At 40.8% G+C, this 20,240-nt stretch overlaps 1 protein-coding gene across 1 annotated transcript in view; it reads right to left on the bottom strand.

Annotated features, from left to right (window-relative positions):
* Window positions 1–8,175: 8,175 nt before the first annotated feature.
* Window positions 8,176–20,240, bottom strand: part of SEC11A (SEC11 homolog A, signal peptidase complex subunit) — a 50,097-nt gene continuing 38,032 nt past the window's right edge. The window contains exons 5-6 of the mRNA XM_073619186.1: window positions 9,978–10,035; window positions 8,176–8,723 (exon numbers count right to left, since the gene is read on the bottom strand). Coding sequence (XP_073475287.1) covers window positions 8,673–8,723; window positions 9,978–10,035 — 109 coding nt within the window. The 3' untranslated portion in view covers window positions 8,176–8,672. The remainder of the gene's footprint in view (window positions 8,724–9,977; window positions 10,036–20,240) is intronic.

The raw sequence follows: 20,240 nt of genomic DNA, 5'->3' as shown, positions 1-20,240 counted from the left end.
CAGGCATCGGCACCCCGAGGTGAGGTGAAAAACTTAACAGTCTCCCCGTTCTGGACCCTCAACTTACTTAGCAGGGAAAAGGGCACCATACTTGATGTTTCGTGCCCGCAGCCCCACTTTAACCTGGTCAAAAGACCTGCAGAGCTTTTGGGTCTCTAGGAAGTAGTCAGGAAAGAATAATAGTCTAGCATTTTGATGCTTCAACTCACCTGCCCTTCGAGCTGCTCGGTGTATTTCATCGCGGTGCCAGAAGTTTAGCATTGGGAAGATCAGGGTGCAGGGATTAGAGCCCGGCGGCCCAGGAACAGGAGGAATCTGGTGAGCTCGCTCCACTGTAAAGTATGGGGAGAACTGAGCAGCTGGCAGCAAGGCCCGCAGGAGCTCCTCCACAAACACCTTCGAATTTTTCCCCTCCACTCCCTCAGGCATGTCCATGATCCGGAGGTTGTTCCTCCGGTTTCTATTTTCAGCATCATCCACCTTGTATTCCAAGGCTCGGACCTTAGTTTGGAGAGTGTGCGGATAGAAGCCGTGTGGTCCACAACAGCGTCCTCAGTCTGTCCAACTCTCTGCTCCACCTTCATCACTCTCAATCGGAGCTTATCGAGGTTTTGACGGATGAGACCAACATCCAGCTGTACTGCCTATTTTATTAGTTAGGGCCACCTGGCAGGATGCGATCACCGTCATCACCTCCTGAAAGCCGAGCCGGGTCTCAGTAGTCTGGTCCTCCATCTCGGTCTGTGACGCCATATTGCTTGCTCTCCTGGGGAGGTCCGCCACGTGGGGAGCCACTTGCAGGGCTGTATCCTCCGGAATCAGCGGGAAACGGAGCTTCTTTCCCCTGTGTTGTGTTCTGTAGGACATCCGGATCAAGGCAGAGTAGTTTTCAGGCAAAAGATCTAACAGGAGTCAGGATATAAGTAAGATAACCAGCAGAGCTCTGGATCCTGCATCCTCTCAGGTTGTCATCTTGGACACGCCCCAGGAAGTATTGATAGTTTTAAAAGACTCTTGGTCATGCATAAGAATAAATAGGTTAAAAAAAATGAATTTGGTAGACCCAGTGGTAATACATACATTTTGATTCAAATAACATATGTATGTCAATACTATAATTAGCAGTATGGAATATATATATAAACTACAGCACAACATTCAGAATGGAATGATGCATGTAACTTCTGCACAGTGTACAAAATAGTGCAGTGAAAGTCATTTGCAGCACAGCGAGGGGAGGTAGTCTAGAGAATGATTCATACAGCAAAGAAGAGGATTGTTTAGAAAACATAGAACTCTGTATGGACTTCTCTGTTTAAAGCCAAAATCACATTAATCTGTCATACAAGACAGTCTTCCTCGTTTCTGTTTCTCTTTGAGGCCCTGTAATAATGCAAGTCTGGCCAACACTATTCATCTGGATGGTGTTCTGCTGAGAAAAGGGTCATGGGCAATGTTTTTTTTTTTTAACTGCTGATGCCAAGGAACCCATCCATATCAAATACAGAGCATAAAAATGCACAAAGTAACAAGAATATACCCAAACCTTTGACCCTGCTCCAGGCTTGCTCCTTTCATCCCACATGGCCAACCGGAGAGCTGGCTACCATAGCCTGTCTTCACTCTCAGGCAAAAGTAAAAAAAAAATTAAACCGCACCCCAAAGCTCAACTCTTCTTTCTATGATTAATTTGTCAAAAAAACTTTCCAAAAATCAAACCTTCACTCATTTCACTGTTGTTGGCTTGTTCACTATGATAGGGGACTTCTAGCAGTGGTTAAACACATCAAGAAAGGTTGGTTTCACTTGGAGACATCAATGTTTGCAGTCCTTTTTTGACAAATTAAAACACAAAGAATAGCTAAATAATGCACAAAGTAAACTGAACCTAAAAGGCATCATATGTTTATGAGTTAATAGAACTATGGGAATTGTAGTGGTCTGGTTCCTAAAAAGTATCTTTAACCGCCTCCCGTCCACCGTATAGACATATGACGGCAGAGCGGGGGGGGGCTTTTGTTCTGGGACAACGTCCCAGTTTAGCAGCGACCACAGGCGTTTTGTGTCCCTGGGACACGGCGTGACCCTGATCTCGGCAAAGAGCCATGGCTCTTTAGCCACGCGATTGGCTGTGTCCAATTACAGCCGATCACAAAGCAAGGAGATGCCATTTACCGGCTCTCCTCGCCTCAAACTGACAGAGTGTGAGGTGAGGAGAGCCAATCAGCGGCCTCTCCTCACAGGGGAGATGTGTAAAGGTAATCAGGGCACTGATTACAATGCAGCCAGTCTGTGCCCATCGGTGACTCCAATCTGTGCCACCTCATCAGCACACATCAGTGAAGGAGAAAAATTACTTATTTACATTTTCTGACAAACGTATTTTTCAACATTTGTGGTCTTTTTTTTTTAGCAAAAAATAAAAAACCCAGTGGCGATTAAATACTACCAAAAGAAAGCTCTAATTTGTGTGAAGAAAACGTTAAACAATTCATTTGGGTACAAGTTTTGCATGATCGCACAATTGCCAAAGCGTGACAGCACTGAAAATTGGCCTAGGCAGGAAGGGGGTGAAAGTGCCCAGTATTGAGGTGGTTGAAGTACCGTTTTTATCGTTGTATAACACGCACTTTACCCCCCTGAAAATAGGGGGGAATTTGTGGGTGCGTGTTATCCGCCAATATAGGGCTGCCTCGGAGGGGGCGAGCGCCGATAGATTAGACTGAGCCGGATCTCCTGTGCACACGGCTCAGTCCCGCCTCCTAGCATTGACATCTTGGCATTGGTCCAGTGTTATGTCCATCATAGGAGCCGGGCCAGGAGGTGGGACTGGGCATGACTGCGAGTCGAGTACACAGGAGATTTGGCTCTAATTGGGCAATGTTGAGGCTGCAGATGGGCACTGAGTATGCTGCAATGATGGGCAATGGTGAGGCTTCATTAGTGGGCAGTGACCCTTATTTTGCTTCAAAGTTATTTAAAATGTAATTTTTTTTGCTGAAACTTCCCTCTTAAAATTAAGGTGCGTCTTATACGCCGATAAATATGGTATCTCCCAAAATAAGACTGCAGAAACAAACAAACAAACACAACTGACCACTTAGAAAGGATTGCACTTTAATAAAGCCATACAGATATAATGGACTTTTTTTTATACTGTATCTACAAGTTGGCAAGCTGCCATCAAAACCCCACAGCTAAAATTAGAATAAAAAGGAAGAGGATTATTCCTCTAACAGTTTATTTCATAACTGAGGACCATAACTAAGATATCAATTGTACAGATCAGCAGGAATATTTACACACACTTTAGGCAAAGTACCCTTTGAAAGACTTGCCTGCAAACACAAACTGTGGAGATATGAAAATACAGACAGTACACAATTGCAGAAGGAAAATTAAATCCATCTTGTGAATGCATGTACACCCTTTCCCATTATTTGGTTTGAAAACATTCAATATTATTTCTGCACATTATGGCAATCTAGTTAACATAGTTACTCCATGATGATACATTCATACAGGGGGATTCAATAAAGCATTAGCACCACTGTTCCAGTGGTATGGCCCCTTACATAATCCTGCACCAGATTCAAAACGCACTGCTGCCAGCTTCGTTAGCTTTACTGAAACATGCAGCACACTCAGGTAGTTATTCAAGCTGAATTCCAAGATTTCAGCCACTTTGTAAAAAGTGTAGGTACACCATGTATTAAGTTGGAGGTGCATGAAATCTCCTGAACGTATCTGTATTTATATATGACAAGTTTATGGCTACCATCCAGTTCCTTGAAGTTAAAGTGGTTCTAAAGGATCTAGGTTTTTTTTTTTACTTTCATGCATGAAGGTAAAAAAAAAACCCTTCTCCATGCAGCAGTCCCCCCAGCCCCCCCAATACTTACCCTGAGCTCCATTGTGATCCAGCGATGTGCAAGAGAGCCTTGGCTTTCCCTCCTCATTGGCTGAGACAGCAGTGGGAGCCATGAGCAATCACAGCCAGTAAGCTAATTAGGAGAGAGAAGGGGCAGGCGGGGCCAAGTGACAGCTCTGTGTGTGAATGGACACGCAGAGCTGCAGCTTGGGAACGAGCCTGCTAGGGTGCCCCTATTGCAAGCTGTTTGCTCTGGTGGAACTTGGCAGGAGGGAGGGGCCAAAAGCACGAGCATGGGACCCAAAAAGAAGAGGTTCGGGGCTGCTCTGTGCAAAACCATTGCACAGAGCAGCCGAGTATGACAGGTTTGTTATTTTTTTAAAAACAAAGCCTTTAATATCACTTTTAACTTCAACTCACATTGCACCTTCACTTTTTTTTTTTTTTTTACAAAGGAGCTGAATTCCTGGAATTCAGCTTTAAGAGTACTACTTTTACAAAGTGGCACTATTACTGCACCAAATTCAAAAATAATTATCTCCAGTTCTTAGAAAACAAAACTGGGAGATAATGAAGTACATGTCTCTGTATGTTGTATAGCACGTTTGCTGCTGTTACACACCCTCCTTCACGACGGTCACTGGTGGTTAAGGATGCTGTTTCACAGCCAACTGACTCCTAATGACAACAGTGGGCAGAGGCTGAAGGGTAAGAAGAGACACCAATCCCCCCCCCCCCCTTATCAGTTCTGCTCTCTCCTTGTGACAGCAGACAGTGGTCAGATTCCATAGTCTATTGCAGACTGTCAATTGTTATGGATCCGCCCACTGCCTGCTGTCAATCACAAGGGGAACGGACCTGATAAGGAAACTACTTTGAGTACCCCATCGGACTCTGTGCACCCAGCTTCAAAAATTCTTGGTTGCTACATTGTCTGCATGACAGCTGCAGTTGCAGGGAGGGAGCTCATCTACATGGAGGATGGAGTATGGACACTAATCTCAGTGCACCTCCAACACGAGTGAATGCACCAAGTTTAGGTACTGGTTTATGACAGGTACATGAATCTGTCACCCGCACCAAAATTTGTTGTGCTGAGGTATGATGTAATTCTAAAGAGTGCCGTAAACATGTTTTATGAAATTTCCTGATAGTGGTTTTACTTTAAGGCTACATTCACACCTCTGCATTCTAATGAGGAGCATTAACAAAAAAAAGTGTAAAATACACTGCTCTGCAACTGTACCACAGGAAAAAAATGCAGGAGGTGTATATGTAGATTACAGGGTTACTTCACTTTCAGAACAGATCCTGTAGTTGTCACTGTCCCAGCAGCCTGTACAAAAATCTATAGTTGGAAACTGTTTTAAAAGATGAGACTGTTCACTTATTCCGGGTGGATCCCTGCATGTCCCAGCTTCTGTATACAGTGGATATAAAAGTCTACACACCCCTGTTAAAATGTCAGGTTTCTGCGATGTAAAAAAACGAGACAAAGATAAATCATTTTAGAATGTTTTCCACCTACCTTTAATGTGACCTATAAACTGTACAACTCAGTTGAACAAACTGAAATTTTAGGTGGAGGGAAATAAAAATATAAAATATATATCTTATAATATATATATAATATAATATATAAAAAAAAATAAAATATTACGGTTGCATAATTGTACACATCCTTAAAAATAATACTTTCTTGAAGCACCTTTTGATTTTATTACAGCACTCAGTCTTTTTGGGTATGAGTATCAGCATGGCACATCTTGACTTGGCAATATTTGCCCACTATTCTTTGCAAAAACACTCCAAATCTGTCAGACTGCGAGGGCATCTCCTGTGCACAGCCCTCTTCAGATTACCCCACAGATTTTCACTTGGATTCAGGTCTGGGCTCTGGGCCATTCCAAAACTTTATTCTTCTTCTGGTGAAGCCATTTTTTTGTTGATTTGGATGTATGCTTTGGGTCATTGTCATGCTGAAAGATGAAGTTCCTCTTCATGATCAGCTATCTAGCAGAAGTCTGAAGGTTTTGTGCCAATATTGACTAGTATTTGGAACAGTTCATAATTCCCTCTACTTTGACTAAGGCTTCTGCTCCGGCTGAAGAAAAACAGCCCCAAAAGCATGATGCTTCCACCACCATGCTTCACGGTAGGCATGGTGTTCGTTTGGGGATGTGCAGTGTTTTTGCACCAAATATATTTTTTGAAATTATGGCCAAAAAGTTCAATCTTGGTTTCATCATACCAGAACACATTTTCCCATATGCTTTTGGGAGACTTTAGATGTGTTTTTGCAAAATTTAGCCAGGCTTTGATGTTTTTCTTCATAAAGAAAAGGCTTCCATCTTGCCACCCCACAGCCCAGATATATGAAGAATACGGGAAATTGTCTCATGTACCACACAGCCAGTACTCGCCAGATATTCCTGCATTTCAGTTTGCTTTTCACTTGAGTTGTACAGTTTATAGGTCACATTAAAAAGGTGGAAAAAGTTCTGAAATTATTTATCTTTGTCTCATTTTTTTACATCACAGAAACCTGACATTTTAAACAGGGGTATGTAGACTTTTTATATCCACTGTATAGCTTACCATACACAAGAGGAAACTGTCCATGGTAGCTAATCAAGGGGGATAATGATCTTGCCCAGAGCTCCCTTGAGATGCTTCTTCAGTACAACATATGTATTTACACAGAAGCTTTGACCTGCAGGCTATAGTGAGGGTGATAGGTAATGGCTACCAAAAAGTGCAAATCATCCCTGAAGATTAATCCCAAACAGGCTAATGTACTTTATTTCAAATGCCAGAATTGTACTAATCAGCTCATTTAAAATGGAATTAGTTAAACCCTGGGGAGTTGTGTAACTATTCAACCAATTAATGCACACAAGGAACACAAGTATGGCTATTCTGGGGGGGAAAAAAAATAAAAAAAAAACTTGCATGGAATTGTTTAAAAGAAATTTCAAGGAACTGCATATCTGAAAAGCATGAGACTTATTTGCTTCAAGTGGTTTTTGCATTTCCATACACATCTATCGGAATGCAACATCCACTTGAAGGAGGTCAACTGCAGGCCAGATACACCTATCAGTGATTTCTGAATGATCTCATAAGTGTCTCAAACTGATGCCATCAAAGTCAGTCAGAAGTCTGTTGACACATGCCCTAAGCAATACAGTAAGTGCATGAAATGTAACTTCTCCTTCCATAACTAGGCCAGCTGACACATGCCCTAATTTTTCATAAGGTTAGGCAGATTGTTGCCATTCATTTTAGCATCTTACGATTTTATTATTTTAATTTGGGCTGATTATAAAATTTTCTTTGAAGTCAATCTTCATCTGATTAGGGAACTCCAGCCAACCATGCAGATGTTAGAATGTCCAAGAACCTCCACTGAAGTAATTCCTCATACAGCAGCATCATAACAAGACTTGTAATGGATTGTCCTTCATCCTAAGAAATAACCTTTTTTTTGGGTGGGGGTGAGTCGGATTGCTTTAATGATGCATGCATATAGGGCTACTTTTGTAATGCTGTTCCAATTATATTACGTTTTACCAATGTACTACATTTTTTAAAGCTAACAGAAAATGCATGGATCAGTCATTTAGATATCATCTAAACGTTCCGTTAAGATCATGTTTTGCCCAGGAAGAAAGGGTAGACAACAGAGTGATGGAAGACAGGAAAGACAAGAAAGTAATTATCCCATCTTCCAGGGAGTAAGACAAACTTTTAAAAACAAACTACATTTTAAATTGGAAGTCAAGGCAATTTTGTTTTCATCAGCATCAATCCTTACACCCTAATCAATGTGCCCGACCTTTCACATTATTGCTTTGCAGTTTGCATTCTTAACATATTAGACAAGTCAGCTCAGCTCCTCTAGGCAGTAGTGGTGGAACCACAATAAAATGTGAAGTAATCCTGACGCTTGCACCATGGCTCAGAATGTAGACTGGAAGTAAAACCTCTCCGACACCAGCAGCTCTCCCTCTGCCCATAGACACCGATTGTACTGCCTACAGCTTTTCTGAGCAGATCACACAGTGTCATGCAACTATAAATGTTACCAACATGAGCATCTGTAGCAATCCCCATTCTAGGCTGCATTTGGCGAAACAGGACTTTAAAGGACAATTTTATGGTATTTCTAAAGGTTTTTAATGCATTTACTAGGAGTTTCTCTAGTATATCAAGCCTTTATTCGGATGCCTTGACTTACACATAATGAAAAGAAACTAGAGCTTTTTGCTTGCAAAACCTCAATTTATCAGAAAACATCTCGATATATTCACTTCTTTTTATTACTCCAACATTATCTAGATTAGGCTTTTTCTGACTGAAGCCAAATTACTGCAGACCACAACAATTCTTTGATAGGCACTTCCGAATAAAATGTAGAAAGGTTTTATATTTTTAACAATGAGGGACTTTGGTATTAAATATAATAAAAAATACCACTCGAAGTAAAAAAAAATAAAATAAAAAAAAATGTAAACAGTGCAGTAGATATTCATAAATGACCCGTATGAGGCCACGGAGGTAGAAACCGTGGCAGAGATTGGGTCCAAATTTTTTTTATCTCTCTCTCTCTGGTCTCTGCATTAATGAGAAGTGAGCACATATACACATGTATAAAAAAAAAAAAAAAGAAATACTGGTTTCATATGAAAAACTGTACACTGCTAGATGAGATCTGTCCTTATAGAATTCTCATTCTGACAAGTTACAGATGGGTAACCACAGAGTGAATCTGTGCTGATTGTTTCTGAACTCCAGGTTTTTATTCTCGATGTACAAGGACAAACAGTCCAAGCAGGAACAAAACTGCATACTGAAAAAAAAAAAAAAAACATAAAAAGGGTTAATTTATTGTAATGGAATATATTTGATCATTCAAAAAACTAACTGCAAATAGAAAGCAGCTTTATGTAAGTTCAAACAAATGTAGAATATAAAGTAAACATACACAGACTTATTCAGTAAAGAATGCTTATTTCAGGCACTTTTTCTAAATGCTGTAACCCAGAATTCAGTTTGCTGAAGTCAGACCAGTAACGTGTTTCTAAATGGCTGAAAAGAAGAACTAAACCCAAAGAAACAAGAATTCACTCTGCTGAAGTCAGACCACGAACAAGTATCCAAATAGCATGTTTGATCCCTTTCAATAGAGAGTTTACACTCTCTCTCTCTACTTTACACCCCAAAACACCTTTTTTGTAGCTCTAAATTATCCTGCAATTTCATTGCAGCTGCAAAAACTACCTTATGGCCCTCTCCTAGCCTGCCTTTAGGCATTCTGTAAAAGCTCATCTCTTCAGGGTAGCCCATTTCATCACTACCTAATAAACTGTACATTTTACTTTCTCCGTCAGCTCATCCCAAATAGTTATCACTTTTTGTATCACTTGCACCTCCCTTTTAGATAGTAAGCTCACATGTGCCTTCTTATATTCTTATCTTGAACTGTATTGCAACTGTACAGTCTTTTTTTGTAAAGCACTGTGCAAAATTATGGCACTGTATAAATCCTGTATAATAATTTCCCATTGCTGAACATGAGAAGTTGGTCTATAAAAACAAAACAAAAAAAAAAAAAACGGAAAAAACACCCTAAGCATTTTTTATATGTACAGTATTTTCTAAACACTTATTTGAACCAAGGAAGCCATTCAGGAGGAGTGGTGAAACATCTTCAACACTACAGAACAAATCCAGCTAAATGCAACTAGCTACACTACTAGTTAAATAAGAACTTTCACAAACGCAAGGGTTTCACAGGACTTAATTGCCTTTTCATCTGACTAAATGATGTCCAAATTGTTATGGATATCTGACACAGATTCATGCTCTTTAATAGCATATCCAAAGAACTGCAATTACAGATATCAATTTTACATTCACCTACACGCCTCAAAATGGTTTTGTCTTCTCCAGTGTAAAAACAAGTTTCTATCCTAACGTTTTAGCATAACCTAACTAGGTAGAAAGCCTATAGAATAAAAATAGAGTAACAGATTACTTAACGGCTTCAAGTAGTTTTAAATCAAACACATGGTTACAATTATTTTAAGGGAATACACCTTACCTTAAATTTAGGGTAGTCATTCATAAGAATTGTCACAATTCCTATATAGGGCACGAACCTAAAATATAAGGAAAGAAGTATATAAAATATTGTCAATTCAAATTCACAAAGGTTTACTAAAACAGAAGCTTCACACATTTGGATTGATTTACTAAAACTGGAGAGTGCAAAATCCGGTGCAGCAGTGCATGGTAGCCAATCAATTTCTAAACTTCAGCTTGTTCAATTAACCTTTGACAATAAAATGCACTCTCCGGTTTTAGTAAACCATCCCCAGTGTCACCTACTGAACCACACACTCAAGTCCATAAGTATTTGTTCATATAAAACATATGTAGATGCAGTAGATGCAGATGCATGTTAGAGCTGCACAATTAATCGTTAAAAAATCGTGATCTCGATTCACCTCCCCTGACGATCTCTCCTGCTGAGTTTGACAATTCTTTCATATAAACAAGTGGAGAGATTATCTGCTCACTCAGCTGTCAAAAGAAAACATCCAGGCATTCTGCCAAGTTTAGAACTTGAAACATTGTATCCAACTTCCTTCTTAGATCAAAGGGATAGAACTTCTCTGTGTAAACAAATAACCTGGGCAATCTCCCAAGCTTTAAACAACCTGTAAATGCAGGAAGTTTAACCACTTAAAGTCTAAATCTTTTTCTGACACTTCTTTCTTAAGTTAAAATCAATATTTTTTGCTAAAAAAAATTACTTGGAACCCCCAAACATTAGAGATAATATATATATATATATATATATATATATATATATATATATATATATATATATATATATATATATATATATATATATATATTTTATAATATGGAATAAAATGGCAATTGCTGCAATATTTTATGTCGCACTGTATTTGCCCAGCAGTCTTTCAAATGCAATTTTTTGGGAAAAAATACACTTCAATAAATAAAAAAAAAAGAAACAGTAAAGTTAGCGCAATTTTTTTTGTTTTAATGTGAAAGATGATGTTACGCCGCGAGAATTGTGAGAGAATCGTGATCTATCCTCTAAGCAAAAAAATCGTGATTCTCATTTTAGCCAGAATCGTGCAGCTCTAATGCATGTAGATATGTGTACTTCATTTTATTGAAATCTGAAAGAAAATCTCACTCTGTTTCATGCAATAAGTAATGGCTCTCCATCAGGGCTTTTTTTCTCCGAAAATAGGTGCAGGAACCCCATCTGCACTGCACCCCAGGCACCTGCATCTCCCTTGTCTCCATCCTGCACCCAGTGGGAGCCACTCAGATCATCAGATCTGTGGGAGCCATTGGGAGACAAGAGGTCACTTGTGTAAACATAAGCTGAACTTCTGTGTTTACAATACAAGTGGTGAGCAGGGAGCGGAGGGCCTGAGCCAGAGGTGGTGGAACTGAGTTCCACCAAGTTCCAGCTGAAAAAAAAGCCCTGCTCTCAATACAAAAATGAAAGACAGTCATCTGTGTGCAAAATAAACAAAATATTAAATTTGTCTCAAATCCACTACTAGAAAATTATTTTAGCACGTGCTATTATGAAATGGGACAAGATAGTGGCTGAGCAGAGATTATTACAAATTTAAATGGTAAACATGGGCCCTAACTATAAGGGTCCAAGACATAGTGGTGTTATAGGGGGCCAGTGGAACAAACCATGATGTGCAGTGGGGAGCATGCATCCAACATGCCCAGAAGTATTGGATGAACAAGATTTTTTTGGCAGTAGCAGAGAATGAATGATTAGAGCAGTGTACTTGTTCTAAAACTAAACTAACCCCTCCTATCCTTTTCATTCAGGGAAGCTGCCATCTAAGCCTCTGTTTAATTTCCAACTGCCATGATGCTGCCCATGTGATCAGTTATGAGATGGTTTGAGTTTTTGGTTGAGAGGAGAAGCAAAATGTGACAGCATTCCCAGCATGCCAGGAATGTAACCGGTCTTTGAAGTTTTAAGGCTCTGCGAGCAGCATTTTCTGCAGGCATGGAAGTCCATTCCTTTAAATGGGCTGCAGTGTCTCCTGAAATGCGAGGAAAAGGTCCCTGCAGCATTTTAGAAATCGCAGCCCGCATGAGAACTGCCAGTGCAGGTGTGATCTCCAGTGCGTGCCATAAGGATTAATGGTAACCACACACTTTTCTGTGCAGGTGGCTGCGGGAACAGGTGTTGAGCCGCAGCAGAAACTATTCACACAGATGTGAACCTAGCCTTAGAGAGATTTTATTTATTTTAACTGTCACATTAACCACTTGCGTACAATACTGTAATTAAAAAAAAAAAAAAAGGGACGGCCACAATCAGTTAAAACCCCTTACAATCAGTCTGCTGCAGATCCCTTCATTCATTCCCCATTAGGGGTGCGCATCTTCACTGGTCTCACGATTCGATTACGATTATCTGGTCAACGATTCGATTCCACGATGCATCACGATTACCGACGAGCTCCCACTTCCGCTTGGGCTGCCTAGGCGGCCCTTCTTCCCTGCAATCTTCTGGGACACATCACAGTTCCCAGAAGATTGCCCGGCTGTGCAGGACAGTGCAGTGAGACATGCGCACCTGGCTGTGAAGCTGCAAGCTGTCACAGCCGGATGCCCACAGTAGTATTGCCAGCGCCGTGGACAGGCAGGGGAGAGAATGGAGGGTTTGGGTGGCCACGTCGCTGGAGTGTGGGACAGGCGAGTGTCTTTGTTAAAAGTCAGAAGATACACTTTTTTTGTAGCTGCTGACTTTTAATAAACAAAAAATTTACTAGGCGGCCCCTCCCTGCCAGCGATCTTCTGTGTCCCAGAAGATTGGCTGGCCAATGGCAGAGCGCAGTGCAGCTCGTGCAGTCTGCGCCCGGCTGTGAAGCCACAAGCTGTCACAGGCAGGTGTCACTGCCCACAGTAGATATGACGGCGCAGAGGAGAGGGAGAGGAGCGAGGCTCCGGGTGGCCGCATCGATGGACCGTGGGACAGGTGAACTTCTGATTATTAAAAGTCAGCAGTTAAACTTTTTGTAGCTGCTGACTTAATAAACTAAAAAACGGGTGGAACTCCATTTTACGTAGTGCACTAATCTGATGCACTACAAGGTACAGGAATTCACACACACGGCTGCTGGCAGGTCAGGAGGGATTAGAATCCACAACTGACAAACAGCCCTGTGAAGTTCCTGTACTGTCTCTGTGATGGCATTTTTCTGGGCTCCCCCGTTTGCACCTTCCAGCACACTAGGAGTTAACATAGTGGAATGTGCAAACTGGGGGGGGGGGGCAGAGAAATAATGTCACAGAGCACATGTAGGAGACAGTGTAAGTAGAATACAAACACATTTGTACTCTACCACTTAAAGACCAGCCTTCGTTTTAGATTTTAGGTGTTTACATGTTTAAAACAGTTTTTTTTGCTAGAAAATTACTTAGAACCCCCAAACATTATATATTGTTTTTTTTCTAACACCCTAGAGAATAAAATAGCGGTCATTACAATACTTTTTTTTGCACCGTATTTGCGCAGCGGTCTTATAAGCGCACTTTTTGGAAAAAATTCACTTTTTTGAATTAAAAAAAAAATATGACAACAGTAAAGTTAGCCCAATTTTTTTTATATTGTGAAATATAATGTTACGCTAAGTAAATTGATACCCAACATGTCACGCTTCAAAATTGCGCCCGCTCGTGGAATGGCATCAAACTTTTACCCTTAAAAATCTCCATAGGCGACGTTTAAAAAAATTCTACAGGTTGCATGTTTTGCGTTAGAGGAGGTCTAGGGCTAGAATTATTGCTCTCGCTCTACCGGTCGCGGTGACACCTCACATGTGTGGTTTGACCACCGTTTTCATATGCGGGCGCTACTCACATATGCGTTCGCTTCTGCGAGCGAGCTCGTCGGGACAGGGCGCTTTAAAAAAATTTTTTTTATTATTATTTATTTTACTTTATTTTATTTATTTTTTCACTGTTTTAAAAAAAAAAAAAATTTGGATCACTTTTATTCCTATTACAAGGAATGTAAACATCCCTTGTAATAGAAAAAAGCATGACAGGTCCTCTTAAATATGAGATCTGGGGTCAAAAAGTCCTCAGACCTCATATTTAGACTTTAATGCATATAAAAAAAAAAAAAAAAAGTCGTTTAAAAATAAATGACACAAAAAAAGTGCCCTTAAGAAAAGTGGGCGGAGCTGACGTAATGACGTCGCTCCGGCCGTCCTATGGTATGGAGACGGGTGGGCGCCATCTTAGCCTCACTCGTCTCCATACTGAGGAAGGGAAAGGACCCGATCGCCTCCGCCGCTACTGACGGCTCCTGTAAGCGGCGGAGGGCGCGGGAGAGCGGCGGGGGGGTGTGTGGCACCTCTCCCGCCGCCGATAACGGTTATCTCGTGGTGAACCCGCCGCAGAGACCACCATTATCGTGTACAGAACCGCCGGCCCTAAAGATGGATACCTCGGTTGTGGCAGCAACTGCTGCCATTACCGAGATATCCATCTTTAAAATAATGACGTATATATACAGTGGCCGGTCGGTAAGTGGTTAAAATACCTGTGTGGTAAAAAAAAAATGCAGTTAAAATCCATTAAGTGCCCACCGCTGTATCTGCATTTTAAAATTTATGCACCCTCATATCTTATTTTTCAGTCTGTGTAAATATATATAACTGTGTTTTTGTCAAAATGGCTTTTGTTAATAAATGCAGTTGTAATCCATTAAGTGGTGACCGCTGTGTGTGTTTTTTTTTTTTTTTAAATATATGCAGCTTCATACCTCGTTTTTTTAGTCTGTGTGTAAAACTGACTGCTCAGTCCAGCCCGCATCTCTCTCCTCTCAGTCTCAGGTCTCTCTGACTCTCCTGACGTCAGTGGGAGTTCTCAGCCCCGCCCACCAACTGTAGCTATCGGATCAGAAGAGAGGCGGGCGGGGCTGACGTCAGGAGAGACAAAGAGGAGAGGGGCGGGCCGGACCGAGCAGTCACATGAGCGCCGGGATATACAGTTATATACAACTAAAAACGAGGTATGAAGCTACATATATTTAAAAAAAAAAAAACACATACAGCGATCACCACTGAATGGATTACTATTGCATTTAATAGCAAAAGCCATTTTGACAAAAAACGCTCGGAGTACACTTCCGGGAGGGGCGGGGCAAGTCGGGATGATGTCACACCCGACATTGATTTTTCGGGGGGCTTGCATCGATGCCGCATCGGGGACCCCGAATCGCGATGCATCGATTAAATTCCACACCCCTATTCCCCATGTATTGAAAAGTGATCATTTCTCCCCTTACTCCCTTGTGACAGGTAGGGAAGGGCTCTGAGATGTAAACATTAAGAATGTTTACATTTGTGACTGCTGTGATTGGTCAACACAGGTATCATGTTACAGGGCCACTCTAATCAGCTTTGTACATTGTGTATGATCTTAGAGGACTAACGACGGCTCAAATGTCAATCATTCAAGGCTGCACTGGCTGCATGGTTTTTCTGAACTGTTTATAAATGGCACTTCAGAAATACATACAAACTACTCCATTGTTCTTAAACATATAGCGGTAGTGAAGTGGTTAAGGCACAGGTTTTTACTGTAGCTCTCGTTTGGGCATGGGGGGGGGCACTTAATATGCAAGAACCCACCCTATGAGATGCGGGCTACAATGCCTGCCATGTATAAGAACAGACTTAAGATTTTATTTAATGATTTTAGCATGTATGACACAAAATACTGCACTGCAGAGAAATAATGAAGGATTGAAAATGTCTCGCATCTTGCTCATCTCACACGGTAAAGCAAAAATAAGTGAAAAGGAGTTTACAAGCAGCTAGTTAGACTAAACCTCCAAACATGCATTGACTATTAAATAGGCATATAGAACAGAACATTGTGTACTGGTTTCAAGTTCACATGCAATTGGACAACTGTAATGACTTTATTGACCTTGTTCCATCAAGGACATACCACAGTTAAGGACAAGTATGTACATTTATGACAACAAAGCTGATTAAAATGTCATTAAAACAGTCATTAAGATATAAAAAATAATGAACATTAATGCAAAACTAGCTAATAGATATCCAAGACAAACTAGCTTAACAAGAGAATACTGAAAAACAAACACGACATACCCTAAACTGTCTGAAGGACTCTGGGGATAAGAGCACACTCTGAAATCATGCCTTGGCTCAGCAGATGTGAGTAAGAGATGTGCTTGTATTATGTGAGAATTATTCATGGTGTGTTAATGATGCGAGTCACTGACAGTGACCTATGGATGCATCAGTGCTGAACTGTTAATAAATCCTGTGATTCTCTTTACAAATGGTATACATCAGCACTGCATGACCGCGTAACGTGAAATGCTGTACTGAACAGTGGGGGGTTAAGAAAATATGAACATACTGAATATGGGGAATGACTGCCTAATATACTAAAAATAATAACCAAAAGGGATAGACAGTTATTAAATTGTACCAAAGCATAGATACAATGGTGTATGTGTAAAGGGCCCAATGTTCACAAAGCAGGTGCCTGCTCAAAAGTATCTTCAGAGGACCCGCAGATCTCCAAACTCACTTCTGGTCCCTAAGTGCCCACTTCCACCTACCACCCCACACAACTTACTACTGGTTGCAGACTGTTTACCTTCCAGCTGTGAGAGGACTTCCCTTCATCAAAAGGAAGGTGCATTGTCTATATGAGTCTAATAGAGTGTTGGGGTTCAAACACTACTTAAATTCTAGGATTAAACTGTTCTCTTTGGGAAGAAGCTGCTTTATGGACTTGGGGATATCTTACAAGGCTTCAGGAAGTCCCATGGTATCCAATGGCCGAATACAATTAAAACAAATGTTTACCTTTGGCATCTCAACAAAAATCAAAATCAAATCAGAAAAGATGCACAAAATCCACTGAACCAGCACCCAATTTACTCAAGCAATCACCATAAACGTAAGATCAGATTCTGAATGTGATTTCTCAACAAAATGAATGGGCAGTGATAGAGTTGGTAATATTTGATTTAAAAGAGGTGTGGTACAATGCAGTTTTTTCGAACTTGTGTGTTGCCTCAGCAATATACAGAGGTCCACAAAATCAAGGAAGTCTTCACATACAATGCAGTATGGATGGTCTTGCATTGTAAGTAAGGATATCAAAGACCCACCCCACAACCTGGAGCATTAGGGAGAAGAGGCGAGTGCTGTCTAGGTTAGTTTTTTTCATATCCCCAGACTTCAGTTTCAAAGTGTATTTAAACATTTGCCACCAGATTGGGATAATACCTACATGTTCCCGTATTCACAAGGCATAAAACTTAAAAAATATTTAAACATTTATGCTTACATTTTTACTCTTTTCTGAAAACTCTAACAACCTAAAGTGGAAATAAAGTGAGGGATACCCACCTATTCTCCAACAATCCATGCCCGTAAAGTCCAGGCATCTTCTTCCAGGTGCTGGTCTTTGGCCATCCCGTGCATAAAGAACCTGTCTGTTCTTAATTTTTTTTTTTTTTTTTCAGCCTTTAGTTCCACTAAGTTTTCCAGATTCATCAACTACATATACTGTAGTTTTCCCCTGCATTGTAAAGTTAATGTAATGTTAAGGAGGAGGCTGGGGAGTTAACGCTTGCCATTATTAGCCTTGTCTGCATCTCATCATTTGTGAACTAGATATGAACATAGTCTGACCCAACAAAGGGTTAAAGAGCTCAGGACTTGGGTTCTACACTGTATGCTAATGAGAAGAAACTCAGAATGTCTCCACTTTGACCATCTACTTTCAAATTAGCTTGCAGTCTTGCCCAAAGGCCTGTTCCAAAAAATAAACTAGAAAGAAAAGATTTTTTAAATAATTTTTTATGTATGCAGTGTGAATGGAAACAAATTTACATAATGGGGTTTCCCCAAATTTGACAGCAAAAGTGGAACTACCCATTAAAGGTTTACCATTTCTATCTACAAGGTTGGCTGCAAAGGCGCACTATTTTATTATTTCAGAATCAAAACATTGTACACAGGAATGAACTCTTGTTTACAATCTATGATGTTTTGGTGGCTTCTAGGGAAATCTTCATCCAATTGGGTATTCATTTATTGCAGCTAATCACTTTAAAATGAGCATACTGAAAATTGGGCAATCTGAGTACATCACTAAAAAAATGAATAACAAATGCAGAAATAAATATCATGGTATTTGTGACGCTGTGTAACAGGGGGCATGCTGTCTGGTTTCTGTTGCTTAAGATGACATACAGAATCTGTCATACCGATACAATCTAGTCCCTCATTTAAAAATACTTCAGGGCAACCCAGCTCACAAAACTTATTTTCATGAAAACAGGTTGCCATTTGAAGGGATCACTGATATACTCCTGACAGTTGTCTGCACATCCTAAAGATACAGTGGATATAAAAAGTCTACACACCCTGTTAAAATGTCAGGTTTCTGTGAAAAAAACAAAAACACAAAGATAAACCATTTCAGAACTTTTTCCACCTTTAATGTGACCTATAAACTGTACAACTCAAACGAACAACAAACTGAAATCTTTTTTTAGGTGGAGGGAAGTAAAAATAAAAAAATAAAATAATATGGTTGCATAAGTGTGCACACCCTTAAATGAATACTTTGTTGAAGCACCTTTTGATTTTATTACAGCATTCAGTCTTTTTGAGTAGGAGTCTATCAGCATGGCACATCTAGACTTGGCACTATTTGTCCACTCTTTGTAAAAACACTGTAAATCTGTCAGATTGCGAGGGCATCTCCTGTGCACAGCCCTCTTCAGATCACCTCACAGATTTTCAATCAGATTCAGATCTGGGCCATTCCCGAATCTTCTGGTGAAGCCATTCCTTTGTTGATTTGGATGTATGCTTTGGGTCGTTGTCATGCTGAAAGATGAAGTTCCCCTTCATGTTCAGCTTTCCAACAGATGCCTGAAGGTTTTGTGCCAATATTGACTTTTATTTGGAACGGTTCAAAACTCCCTCTACCTTGACTAAGGCCCCTGTTCCAACCTGTTTCTTTTGGTGATGTGCAGTGTTTCTGGGCAAAACATATCTTGGAATTATGGCCAAAAAGTTCAACTTTGGTTTCATTAGACCATAACACATTCACATTTTCCCCACTTTTCTTCTCGTCTTTTCATCAATTTTGGAGGGAAGTTCAGTTCTTGGTAATGCCACTGTTGTGCCATATTTTCTCCACTTGATGGAGGACTGTCTTTACTGTGTTCCATGGTATATCTAATGCCTTGGAAATTATTTTGCACCCTTCTCCTGACTGATACCTTTTAACAATGAGATCCCTCTAATGCTTTGTAAGCGCTCTGCGGACCACGGCTTTTGCTGTAGGATGCGACTAAGAAAATGTCAGGAAAGACCTACTAGAACAGCTGAACTTTATTTGAGGTTAATCGGAGGTACTTTAACTGGTTGCAGCATGCCCACCGTCAAATGACGGCGGGGCGGCTCTCATTCTGGGATGATGTCATATGACGGCATCCAGAACGGTCGCTCTCGCGTGCCCGTGTGGGTGTGCAGCGAGGCGATCGCTGCCGTGTTGCTAGGACAGGGCGCAACCCTGATCTGTGGAAGACGCCGCAACCGCGGCTCTTTAACCATGTGAACAGCTGTGTCCAATCACAGCTGGTCACATGTAAACAATGAAGTGCCGGTTAATCGTCGCTCCTCGCCTCACACTGACAGAGTATGTGGCGAGGAGAACCGATCAGCGGCATCTTCACACAAAGGGACATCTAGGAATGTAATCAGGGCATCAAAGTGTGACAGCGCTGAAAGCTGAAAAATGGCCTGGGCAGGAAGGGGGTGTAAGTGCTCGGTAGGGAAGTGGTTAAATGATGGCAGTCGTGTACTGACTCCTATTTAACATGATTTTGAATGTGATTTCTTAATTCTGAACACAGCTACATCCCCAGTTATAAGAGGGTGTGCACGCTTATGCAACCACATTATTTTAGTTTTTTATTTATACTTGCAATTGAATCTGGAAGCGATGAGGTCCAAAGCTCGGCATTCTCCAGGTGCAGCAAAGGTCCCTCAAGCTAAAAGCAAGACCACATCACTGGTGGCAAATGTGTCACCATCCAGCAATTAACCATTTATCTGATCAGGCCCCTTCTCTCTGGTTAATTTTTGAATGATCACCACATTTGCCACAAGGGACATTGTTTTGCTTTTAGCATGCACATGAACTTAATTGTATATTTGCTGCTGTTCATGAGGTAGGTTTCATGACCCTTAGGTGGTAATTG

This window comes from Aquarana catesbeiana, linkage group LG03 (genome assembly GCF_042186555.1).
Source record: "Aquarana catesbeiana isolate 2022-GZ linkage group LG03, ASM4218655v1, whole genome shotgun sequence".
NCBI classification, from domain to species: domain Eukaryota; kingdom Metazoa; phylum Chordata; class Amphibia; order Anura; family Ranidae; genus Aquarana; species Aquarana catesbeiana.
Note: the sequence above shows the minus strand (reverse complement) of the source record. Positions and strands in the feature narration are given on the sequence as shown.